Raw genomic sequence first — 12483 nt, 5'->3', positions numbered from 1 at the left:
GTTTTTGCATTCTTCATCAAACCATTTGTCATCGTTGTTAATTTTCTTAGGTAGTTTGAAATGTTTAGATTAGATAGGGAAGCTGAAGTCAAATATACTGTTTAGGTTTTCTACTGCCAAGTTCACACCTTCACTATTACAGTGAAACGTTTTGTCCAGGAAGTTGTCTAAAAGGGATTTGTTGTTGCCTAATAGTTTTTTGGTTGGTTTCTACACTACTTTCTTTCAGTCTAAAGCATTTCTTAATATTACTCAGTTCCTTTGGCTTTGATGCCCCATGATTGACTATTGCTCTGTTCAAGTAGACTGTGGTTTTGCTGTGGTCTGATAGGGGTGTCAGTGGACTGACTGTGAACGCTCTAAGAGACTCTGGGTTGAGGTCAGTGATAAAGTAGTCTACAGTACTACTGCCAAGAGATGAGCTATAGGTGAACCTACCGTAGGACTCTGGGTTGAGGTCAGTGATAAAGTAGTCTACTGTACTACTGCCAAGAGATGAGCTATAGGTGTACCTACCATAGGACTCTGGGTTGAGGTCAGTGATAAAGTAGAGTACTACTGCCAAGAGATGAGCTATAGGTGTACCTACCGTAGGACTCTGGGTTGAGGTCAGTGATAAAGTAGAGTACTACTGCCAAGAGATGAGCTATAGGTGAACCTACCATAGGACTCTGGGTTGAGGTCAGTGATAAAGTAGTCTACTGTACTACTGCCAAGAGATGAGCTATAGGTGTACCTACCATAGGACTCTGGGTTGAGGTCAGTGATAAAGTAGAGTACTACTGCCAAGAGATGAGCTATAGGTGTACCTACCGTAGGACTCTGGGTTGAGGTCAGTGATAAAGTAGAGTACTACTGCCAAGAGATGAGCTATAGGTGAACCTACCATAGGACTCTGGGTTGAGGTCAGTGATAAAGTAGAGTACTACTGCCAAGAGATGAGCTATAGGTGTACCTACCATAGGACTCTGGGTTGAGGTCAGTGATAAAGTAGTCTACTGTACTACTGCCAAGAGATGAGCTATAGGTGTACCTACCATAGGACTCTGGGTTGAGGTCAGTGATAAAGTAGTCTACAGTACTACTGCTGCGACAAGATGAGCTATAGGTGAACCTACCATACGAGTCCCCTCAAAGCCTACCATTGGCGATGTACATACCCAGCGTGCGACAGAGCTGCAGGAGTTGTGACCTGTTTTTGTTGGTTATGTTGTCATAGTTGTGCCTAGGGGGCATATGGGGGAGGGAATGCTGTCACCTCCAGGTAGGTGTTTGTCCCCCTGTGTGCTGAGGGTGTCAGGTTCTTGTCCAGTTCTGGCATTTAGGTCACCACAGACTAGTACATGTCCCTGGGCCTGGAAATGACTGTCTTCATTATATTATGGGGATTCTAGTGGGGGATATACAGTAGGATGGAGAAGCTGTCTTCATTATATTATGGGGATTCTAGTGGGGGGGATATACAGTAGGATGGAGAAGCTGTCTTCATTATATTATGGGGATTCTAGTGGGGGGGATATACAGTAGGATGGAGAAGCTGTCTTCATTATATTATGGGGATTCTAGTGGGGGATATACAGTAGGATGGAGAAGCTGTCTTCATTATATTATGGGGATTCTAGTGGGGGATATACAGTAGGATGGAGAAGCTGTCTTCATTATATTATGGGGATTCTAGTGGGGGATATACAGTAGGATGGAGAAGCTGTCTTCATTATATTATGGGGATTCTAGTGGGGGATATACAGTAGGATGGAGAAGCTGTCTTCATTATATTATGGGGATTCTAGTGGGGGATATACAGTAGGATGGAGAAGCTGTCTTCATTATATTATGGGGATTCTAGTGGGGGATATACAGTAGGATGGAGAAGCTGTCTTCATTATATTATGGGGATTCTAGTGGGGGATATACAGTAGGATGGAGAAGCTGTCTTCATTATATTATGGGGATTCTAGTGGGGGATATACAGTAGGATGGAGAAGCTGTCTTCATTATATTATGGGGATTCTAGTGGGGGATATACAGTAGGATGGAGAAGCTGTCTTCATTATATTATGGGGATTCTAGTGGGGGATATACAGTAGGATGGAGAAGCTGTCTTCATTATATTATGGGGATATACAGTAGGATGGAGAAGCTGTCTTCATTATATTATGGGGATTCTAGTGGGGGATATACAGTAGGATGGAGAAGCTGTCTTCATTATATTATGGGGATTCTAGTGGGGGATATACAGTAGGATGGAGAAGCTGTCTTCATTATATTATGGGGATTCTAGTGGGGGATATACAGTAGGATGGAGAAGCTGTCTTCATTATATTATGGGGATTCTAGTGGGGGATATACAGTAGGATGGAGAAGCTGTCTTCATTATATTATGGGGATTCTAGTGGGGGGGATATACAGTAGGATGGAGAAGCTGTCTTCATTATATTATGGGGATTCTAGTGGGGGATATACAGTAGGATGGAGAAGCTGTCTTCATTATATTATGGGGATTCTAGTGGGGGATATACAGTAGGATGGAGAAGCTGTCTTCATTATATTATGGGGATTCTAGTGGGGGATATACAGTAGGATGGAGAAGCTGTCTTCATTATATTATGGGGATTCTAGTGGGGGATATACAGTAGGATGGAGAAGCTGTCTTCATTATATTATGGGGATTCTAGTGGGGGATATACAGTAGGATGGAGAAGCTGTCTTCATTATATTATGGGGATTCTAGTGGGGGATATACAGTAGGATGGAGAAGCTGTCTTCATTATATTATGGGGATTCTAGTGGGGGATATACAGTAGGATGGAGAAGCTGTCTTCATTATATTATGGGGATTCTAGTGGGGGATATACAGTAGGATGGAGAAGCTGTCTTCATTATATTATGGGGATTCTAGTGGGGGATATACAGTAGGATGGAGAAGCTGTCTTCATTATATTATGGGGATTCTAGTGGGGGGGATATACAGTAGGATGGAGAAGCTGTCTTCTGGTTCTATTGGGGGGATATAGGAAGCACACAGGAGGACATTTTTCTCTGTTGAGATCATTTCCTTTTTCATTTCTAGACAGATGTAAAATGTTCCTGTTTTGACAAAAAAAAAAAAGTTTTGTAGATGGGACTACCAGCTCTCTGTAACCTAGAGGACAACCAGTGGGTCTGTCTCCTCTATACCACCCACCTGGTAGTGTGGTGGATGGGACTACCAGCTCTCTGTAACCTAGAGGACAACCAGTGGGTCCGTCTCCTCTATACCACCCACCTGGTAGTGTGGTGGATGGGACTACCAGCTCTCTGTAACCTAGAGGACAACCAGTGGGTCCATCTCCTCTATACCACCCACCTGGTAGTGTGGTGGATGGGACTACCAGCGCTCTGTAACCTAGAGGGCAACCAGTGGGTCTGTCTCCTCTATACCACCCACCTGGTAGTGTGGTGGATGGGACTACCAGCTCTCTGTAACCTAGAGGACAACCAGTGGGTCTGTCTCCTCTATACCACCCACCTGGTAGTGTGGTGGATGGGACTACCAGCTCTCTGTAACCTAGAGGGCAACCAGTGGGTCTGTCTCCTCTATACCACCCACCTGGTAGTGTGGTGGATGGGACTACCAGCTCTCTGTAACCTAGAGGACAACCAGTGGGTCCATCTCCTCTATACCACCCACCTGGTAGTGTGGTGGATGGGACTACCAGCGCTCTGTAACCTAGAGGGCAACCAGTGGGTCTGTCTCCTCTATACCACCCACCTGGTAGTGTGGTGGATGGGACTACCAGCTCTCTGTAACCTAGAGGACAACCAGTGGGTCCATCTCCTCTATACCACCCACCTGGTAGTGTGGTGGATGGGACTACCAGCGCTCTGTAACCTAGAGGGCAACCAGTGGGTCTGTCTCCTCTATACCACCCACCTGGTAGTGTGGTGGATGGGACTACCAGCTCTCTGTAACCTAGAGGACAACCAGTGGGTCTGTCTCCTCTATACCACCCACCTGGTAGTGTGGTGGATGGGACTACCAGCGCTCTGTAACCTAGAGGGCAACCAGTGGGTCCGTCTCCTCTATACCACCCACCTGGTAGTGTGGTGGATGGGACTACCAGCGCTCTGTAACCTAGAGGGCAACCAGTGGGTCTGTCTCCTCTATACCACCCACCTGGTAGTGTGGTGGATGGGACTACCAGCTCTCTGTAACCTAGAGGGCAACCAGTGGGTCCATCTCCTCTATACCACCCACCTGGTAGTATGGTGGATGGGACTACCAGCGCTCTGTAACCTAGAGGGCAACCAGTGGGTCTGTCTCCTCTATACCACCCACCTGGTAGTGTGGTGGATGGGACTACCAGCTCTCTGTAACCTAGAGGACAACCAGTGGGTCCATCTCCTCTATACCACCCACCTGGTAGTGTGGTGGATGGGACTACCAGCGCTCTGTAACCTAGAGGGCAACCAGTGGGTCTGTCTCCTCTATACCACCCACCTGGTAGTGTGGTGGATGGGACTACCAGCTCTCTGTAACCTAGAGGACAACCAGTGGGTCCATCTCCTCTATACCACCCACCTGGTAGTGTGGTGGATGGGACTACCAGCGCTCTGTAACCTAGAGGGCAACCAGTGGGTCTGTCTCCTCTATACCACCCACCTGGTAGTGTGGTGGATGGGACTACCAGCTCTCTGTAACCTAGAGGACAACCAGTGGGTCTGTCTCCTCTATACCACCCACCTGGTAGTGTGGTGGATGGGACTACCAGCGCTCTGTAACCTAGAGGGCAACCAGTGGGTCCGTCTCCTCTATACCACCCACCTGGTAGTGTGGTGGATGGGACTACCAGCGCTCTGTAACCTAGAGGGCAACCAGTGGGTCTGTCTCCTCTATACCACCCACCTGGTAGTGTGGTGGATGGGACTACCAGCGCTCTGTAACCTAGAGGGCAACCAGTGGGTCCGTCTCCTCTATACCATGTTTCTTGTCTGTATTTCTGATTTCTTTGATGAAGTCTGGGTTCCTGCTCTTTAGGCCAAAGGCAGATGACCTCAGATTCTCTCACTCCTCTCTCCCTTTTCTCTCTCTTCTCTCACTCCTCTCTCCCTTTTCTCTCTCTTCTTCCCCTCCCATCTCTGCCTTCCCCTCTCTACTCTCTCTCCCCCCCTCCCCTTCACTCCTCTAGTTGCTGTACTAAAGGACATTACTGGTGAATACAACCTCCTTTTTCGAGATGGCATCCCCACATTTTCCTTTGCTGCTCCAGCGCCAGTAATAACCCTAATCCTGTAGGTACCGTTGTGGATACCGCCGTGGGTACTGCTGTGGGTATCCTGTACGTACCGCCGTAGGTACTGCTGTGGGTATCCTGTATGTACCGCCGTAGGTACTGCCGTAGGTACCGCTGTGGGTACCGCTGTGGGTACCGCTGTGGGTACCGCCGTAGGTACCGCTGTGGGTTCCGCCGTGGGTACCGCTGTGGGTACCGCTGTGGGTACCGCTGTGGGTACCGCCGTGGCTACCCTGTAGGTACTGTTGTGGATACCGCCTTGGGTACTGCCGTGGCTACCGCCGTGGCTACCGCCGTGGCTACCCTGTAGGTACTGCTGTAGGTACCCTGTAGGTACCGCTGTGGGTACTGCTGTAGGTATCCTGTAGGTACCGTTGTGGATACCGTTGTGGATACCGCTGTGGGTACTGCTGTAGGTACCCTGTAGGTACTGCTGTGGGTACTGCTGTAGGTACCCTGTAGGTACTGCTGTGGGTACTGCTGTAGGTACCCTGTAGGTACTGCTGTGGGTACTGCTGTAGGTACCCTGTAGGTACTGCTGTGGGTACTGCTGTAGGTACCCTGTAGGTACTGCTGTGGGTACTGCTGTAGGTACCCTGTAGGTACTGCTGTGGGTACTGCCATTGGGTACCGCCGTGGGTACCGCTGTGGGTACCGCTGTAGGTATCCTGTAGGTACTGCTGTGGGTACTGCCATTGGGTACCGCTGTGGGTACCGCTGTGGGTACCGCTGTGGGTACTGCTGTGGGTATCCTGTAGGTACCGTTGTGGATTCCGCTGTGGGTACCGCTGTGGGTACTGCTGTAGGTACCCTGTAGGTACTGCTGTGGGTACTGCTGTAGGTACCCTGTAGGTACTGCTGTGGGTACTGCTGTAGGTACCCTGTAGGTACTGCTGTGGGTACTGCCATTGGGTACCGCCGTGGGTACTGCTGTAGGTACCCTGTAGGTACCCTGTAGGTACTGCTGTGGATACCGCCGTGGGTACCGCCGTGGGTACCGCCGTGGGTACCGCCGTGGGTACCGCCTTGGGTACCGCCGTGGGTACTGCCATTGGGTACCGCCGTGGGTACTGCCATTGGGTACCGCCGTGGGTACCGCCGTGGGTACTGCTGTAGGTACCGCTGTGGGTACCGCTGTGGGTACCGCCGTGGGTACCGCCGTGGGTACCCTGTAGGTTCCGTTGTGGATAACGCTGTGGGTACTGCTGTGGGTATCCTGTAGGTACCGCTGTGGGTATCCTGTAGGTACCGCTGTGGGTATCCTGTAGGTACCGCTGTGGGTACTGCTGTGGGTATCCTGTATGTACTGCTGTGGGTACCGCTGTGGGTACCGCTGTGGGTACCGCTGTGGGTACCCTGTAGGTACCGCTGTGGGTACCGCTGTGGGTACTGCTGTGGGTACCGCTGTGGGTACCGCTGTGGGTACCGCCTTGGGTACCGCCGTGGGTACCGCCATTGGGTACCGCTTTGGGTACCGCCGTGGGTACCGCCGTAGGTACCGCCGTGGGTACCGCCGTGGGTACCGCCGTGGGTACCGCCGTGGGTACCCCTGTGGGTACCGCCGTGGGTACCGCCGTGGGTACCCCTGTGGGTACTGCCGTGGGTACCGCCGTGGGTACCGCCGTGGGTACCGCCATTGGGTACCGCCGTGGGTACCGCCATTGGGTACCGCTGTGGGTACCGCCGTGGGTACCGCTGTTTGTGTTGATTTCCTGATATATGATTTATTTCTGATCTTCTCTCTCCCCAGGAGGGCGGAGCCGGCTGTATCATGCTGTGGGCGGAGAACCTGACCGTGAGCGTGCTCCGTGGCGGTCGCTGGGAACGACACGACCTCACCTCTCTGACCTTTGGAGAGGGCGTGACCCCTAGGCTCCAGGGCTCCCTCTGCAACCAATCACACTCCAGGTCAGAGGGTTTAGTGCTGGAACCTTATTAGGAACCATGGGAACAGCAGCCTTGTTGAACTTGGAAATGATTGGGATGAATTATGTTGTAGTCGATTTTTCTTTTAATCAAATATTTGTCTTTCATCTCTGTCAGTCTGGTTCTAAACTATGAGAATATCCTGGGACATCGCTCCTTCAAACTAGTGTGAGTTGACTGGACACACACACACACTGTTACAAACAAACAAACACATAAACTCTTTTGAACTCATTCTGTGCGTGTCTGTCTGGGTGTGTGTGTCTCCAGGTTTGCCATGTCCCAGCGCCACTACAAGGTGTCAGCTCGCCGCTGGTTCACGCTAGACGCCGTGGAGATAGAATACGACGGTCAGAAAGCAACGTTTAACGGGAGCCGTAACGTGTACGCACCGGCTGAGTACTCCTACCGCTGTCAGTCAGTCACTAACTTCAGATACCCCATCCTGGTACCGCGCACCTCCAAAGACCCTGCTAACCAGTGGAGGGTCTCATTCACTGACTTCCAGGTAGGGCCCGTGTTTCTGTGTATGCAGTGTGTCTGAAACCAGACCGTACAATACGAACAGACCGTTGAAACACTTTCTACTGTTGCTCTCTCTCCCCCCCCCCTCTCTCCTCTCTCTCTCGCCCTCTATCTCTCTCTCTCTCGCCCTCTATCTCTCTCTCTCCCCCTCTCTCCCCCCCCCTCTATCTCTCTCTCTCTCTCTCTCTCTAGATCCAGGGTTTCAACGTGGCAGGGGGAGAGTTCTCCTATGCCAGTGACTGTGCAGGGTTCTTCAGTCCTGGTATCTGGATGGGACTGCTGACCAGTCTACTGATGCTTCTGGTCCTGACCTACGGTCTCCATATGATCATGCAGCTTCACACCATGGACCGCTTTGACGACCCCAAGGGACCTGCTATCTCCGTACCGCAGACTGACTAACACACACGCACAGACGGACGGACATATACAGACAGACAGACGTAGTCACATACAGACAGACAGGCGTAGTCACAGACAGACAGACAGACAGGCGTAGTCACAGACATACAGACAGACGTAGTCACAGACAGACAGACAGGCGTAGTCACAGACAGACAGACAGACGTAGTCACAGACAGACAGACAGACGTAGTCACAGACAGACAGACAGACGTAGTCACAGACAGACAGACAGACGTAGTCACAGACAGACAGACAGACGTAGTCACAGACAGACAGACGTAGTCACAGACAGACAGACAGACGTAGTCACAGACAGACAGACAGACAGACAGACAGACAGACGTAGTCACAGACAGACGTAGTCACAGACAGACAGACAGACAGACGTAGTCACAGACAGACAGACAGACGTAGTCACAGACAGACAGACAGGCGTAGTCACAGACAGACAGACAGGCGTAGTCACAGACAGACAGACAGGCGTAGTCACAGACAGACAGACAGGCGTAGTCACAGACAGACAGACAGGCGTAGTCACAGACATACAGACAGACAGGCGTAGTCACAGACATACAGACAGACTTGTAGTTATTTCCGTTACATTTTCCCTGTCATTCCTTTATTTACCAACAAGAATGAAGGAAGGATCAGGAAAGAATGGATGGGGGAAGGGATGAATATTTATGGTAGAGAAGGGAGGGGAATAAGGGATGAATATTTATGGTAGAGAAGGGAGGAATCTGTTACTGAAGGGAAGGGAATAAGGGATGAATATTTATGGTAGAGAAGGGAGGGGAATAAGGGATGAATATTTATGGTAGAGAAGGGAGGAATCTGTTACTGAAGGGAGGGGAATAAGGGATGAATATTTATGGTAGAGAAGGGAGGGGAATAAGGGATGAATATTTATGGTAGAGAAGGGAGGAATCTGTTACTGAAGGGAGGGGAATAAGGGATGAATATTTATGGTAGAGAAGGGAGGGGAATAAGGGAGGAATATTTATGGTAGAGAAGGGAGGAATCTGTTACTGGAGGGGAATAAGGGATGAATATTTATGGTAGAGAAGGGAGGGGAATAAGGGATGAATATTTATGGTAGAGAAGGGAGGGGAATAAGGGATGAATATTTATGGTAGAGAAGGGAGGGGAATAAGGGAGGAATATTTATGGTAGAGAAGGGAGGAATCTGTTACTGAAGGGAGGGGAATAAGGGAAGAATATTTATGGTAGAGAAGGGAGGGGAATAAGGGAGGAATATTTATGGTAGAGAAGGGAGGAATCTGTTACTGAAGGGAAGGGAATAAGGGATGAATATTTATGGTAGAGAAGGGAGGGGAATAAGGGATGAATATTTATGGTAGAGAAGGGAGGAATCTGTTACTGAAGGGTGTCAGTCTGTCCATCATTCCGGTCTTTAGTCATTTTGGTGTGAAGGTTATTACATGCTGCTGTTTAGTGAGTACAGCCCATGTTGTAAACACTGACTGAAGTGGATCGATAAGCTTTCACCTGGATTCACCTGGTCAGTCTGTCATGGAAAGACCCGGTGTTCCTAATGTTTTGAACGCTCAGTGTATATATATATATATATATATATTGTGTTTGACCTTGTGATTGTGTCTTTATGGTAGTCTAGGTTAGTAGCGTACAGGTTAACTAGGGCCACATCTGAAATGGCACCCTGTTCTGTATAGTGCCCTACTTTTGAACAGGGCCCATAGGGGAAGTGCACCATATAGGGAATAGGGTGCCATCTGAGACGTGGCCTAGGTTTCACTAAGGTTGTTTAATGTGTGCAGTATCACCAGGAGTTACTCCAGGAATTACTCCAGGCTCCAACAAGGGCCTAAAAGGTTAAATGTTTATGTGAGAAAAGGTTGAGGCGTGGAGACGAACCAGACGGGGGTCAGAGGTCAGAGGTTAGGGTTAGATGTTAATGTGAGAAAAGGTTGAGGCGTGGAGGCGAACCAGACGGGGGTCAGAGGTCAGAGGTCAGATGGCCTACCTTGTGTTTACTGATTTCAAGTTGTTCTGTGGCTCATATGAGTTGTTAGAGGAAGGCTTGTCTGGTCTTCCTGGACAGAGTCATGATATCGTTGAAATATGGTTTATATATTCTACTATTAGTAGTGTCTCTCGTCCTGTGTGACTCATGCTGTGATTAACCCCAATAAAGCCTTGAATGAACAACGTCAATTAAGTCTCTGTGAACGTTAGTATGTGTGAGAGAGAATACAGGACACGTGTGTCTGTGAGAGAGAAATACTACTGTGTCTGTGAGAGAGAAATACTACTGTGTCTGTGAGAGAGAATACAGGACACGTGTGTCTGTGAGAGAGAAATACTACTGTGTCTGTGAGAGAGAAATACTACTGTGTCTGTGAGAGAGAAATACTACTGTGTCTGTGAGAGAGAAATACTACTGTGTCTGTGAGAGAGAAATACTACTGTGTCTGTGAGAGAAATTCTAGTGTGTCTGTGAGAGAGAAATACTACTGTGTCTGTGAGAGAGAAATACTACTGTGTCTGTGAGAGAGAAATACTACTGTGTCTGTGAGAGAGAAATACTACTGTGTCTGTGAGAGAGAAATACTACTGTGTCTGTGAGAGAGAAATACTACTGTGTCTGTGAGAGAGAAATACTACTGTGTCTGTGAGAGAGAAATTCTAGTGTGTCTGTGAGAGAGAAATACTACTTGTGTCTGTGAGAGAGAAATACTACTGTGTCTGTGAGAGAGAAATATTACTTGTGTCTGTGAGAGAAATACTACTTGTGTCTGTGAGAGAGAAATACTACTGTGTCTGTGAGAGAGAAATACTACTAGTGAGTAGCTACTAGTTGCTAAGAAATGCTTTGCCATTAATTGGAAGGTTGGTTATCCTCCCACAATGTCACAATAGATGACAGAAATGTCAAGTTATGTATCACTAGATGTGATGTATTACCAGATTAAGGGTATACTGGGCAACTTTCATACGGTCTGGATGCCTTATATGGAATAGTCAGAGGCGATTTTAGCATGTAAATCTTGGTGGGGCTAACTCCCCCCCCCCCCCCCCCCCCCCCCCCCAGAAATGTTTGATGCACGCCAGCAAAGCCACTACACAACACTAAACAATACATTAATTTCACTGTAACGGTGACAAAAACGGTGCCCAGAAATTGTTAGAGCCGACATAAAGCTGTTATATGTTGCACTATAACCGGCCCTACATAAAGCTGTCCCGGCAGCAGAGCTTTCCTTTCAGCACCATGGAGTGAATACTTACCCCTGCTACACCTGGTTATCAGCGGAGCCTTGTCTGCCAGCGAAACAGTTCATTCAGCCTCATTTACTGTCTTTTAATAAACATAGCTGATATGGCTGACTTGCTTAAACACATGTGGTTTCTACTGATAATTGAGATGTACAAACTATGGCATAAGGGGATGACGAGCGGATGAGGCAATCCTTAATTTCGATTAAGACATTAATGAGTGAGTTAGGACGGACGTAGTCAATATACCTATTTGTTCAGTACTTTTGAAATGTACAGCGATATAATTCAGAACATGGGCCGTTCTTACAGTGTTCTCCCTGTACACCAAGTCAGAACCGTTGGATAACTAAACGGGACATAAATTATAAGCAGACAATGAAAGCTCTTATATTCGATGATTGCATTTCTCTAAAACAGGCTATAGGCTAGATGTGCAACACCAAGTCAGAACAGTAGGCTAAGTTATGAGGGGGAAATGGACCAAATTATTAGGGTGAGGCACACGGGCTACTAACAGCTTAGCACACAACATACACTTAGTGTTACTTTCTTAGCTACAGTATACATATCTCCCTGTCATACTACATAATTTATGCAGCAGCACACAAGACATTATTGGACTCACCTTGTTGTGCTGTGCTCACTTGAACAGGAAGGTGGCGCGGTGGTCCTTGTGGGCAAATTTTGTCATCAAAGTCTGGCATGCTCTGGATTTATGCTGCTTTCAAGACAACTGGGAACTCTGGGGGGGGAAAAAACAAGGTTGAAACATGACGTCAGTGATCTTCAGGTCAGAGCTCTAGAAAGAGGCCTGAGTTCCTGACTTGGAATTCCGAGTTGGATGACTGTTTTTCAGTTCCCAGTTGTCTTGAACTCACTGAAGTCTGAGATTTCCCAGATCAGAGTCTCCTGAACACGGCAGAAGTCATGTTGGATTGAGAGCATGGCCAATGTATTCAACCTTTTAGGATAATAATAGCCTCAACAAACCGTTATAGCTCCGTTAATGTTGGAGCAAGGATGTAAAAACAATATCTCAGCCTATATTGTTGAGCATTTGACAATATAGAAAACTCACTACAATGCAAAACCC

General features: G+C 48.3%; 1 protein-coding gene across 1 annotated transcript in view; it reads left to right on the top strand.

The window, feature by feature from the left end:
* The window catches only part of LOC129861379 (V-type proton ATPase subunit S1-like), a 29408-nt gene extending 19083 nt beyond the window's left edge, over window positions 1-10325 (top strand). The window contains exons 7-10 of the mRNA XM_055932771.1: window positions 7024-7181; window positions 7317-7367; window positions 7470-7707; window positions 7917-10325. Of these exons, the coding sequence (XP_055788746.1) occupies window positions 7024-7181; window positions 7317-7367; window positions 7470-7707; window positions 7917-8126 (657 nt within the window). The 3' untranslated portion in view covers window positions 8127-10325. The remainder of the gene's footprint in view (window positions 1-7023; window positions 7182-7316; window positions 7368-7469; window positions 7708-7916) is intronic.
* Window positions 10326-12483: the final 2158 nt, after the last annotated feature.

This window comes from Salvelinus fontinalis, chromosome 8, assembly GCF_029448725.1.
Source record: "Salvelinus fontinalis isolate EN_2023a chromosome 8, ASM2944872v1, whole genome shotgun sequence".
In the NCBI taxonomy this organism is placed as follows: Eukaryota; Metazoa; Chordata; class Actinopteri; order Salmoniformes; family Salmonidae; genus Salvelinus; species Salvelinus fontinalis.
The sequence above is the reverse complement of the archived record's forward strand: the minus strand, read 5'-3'. Positions and strand labels throughout refer to the sequence as shown.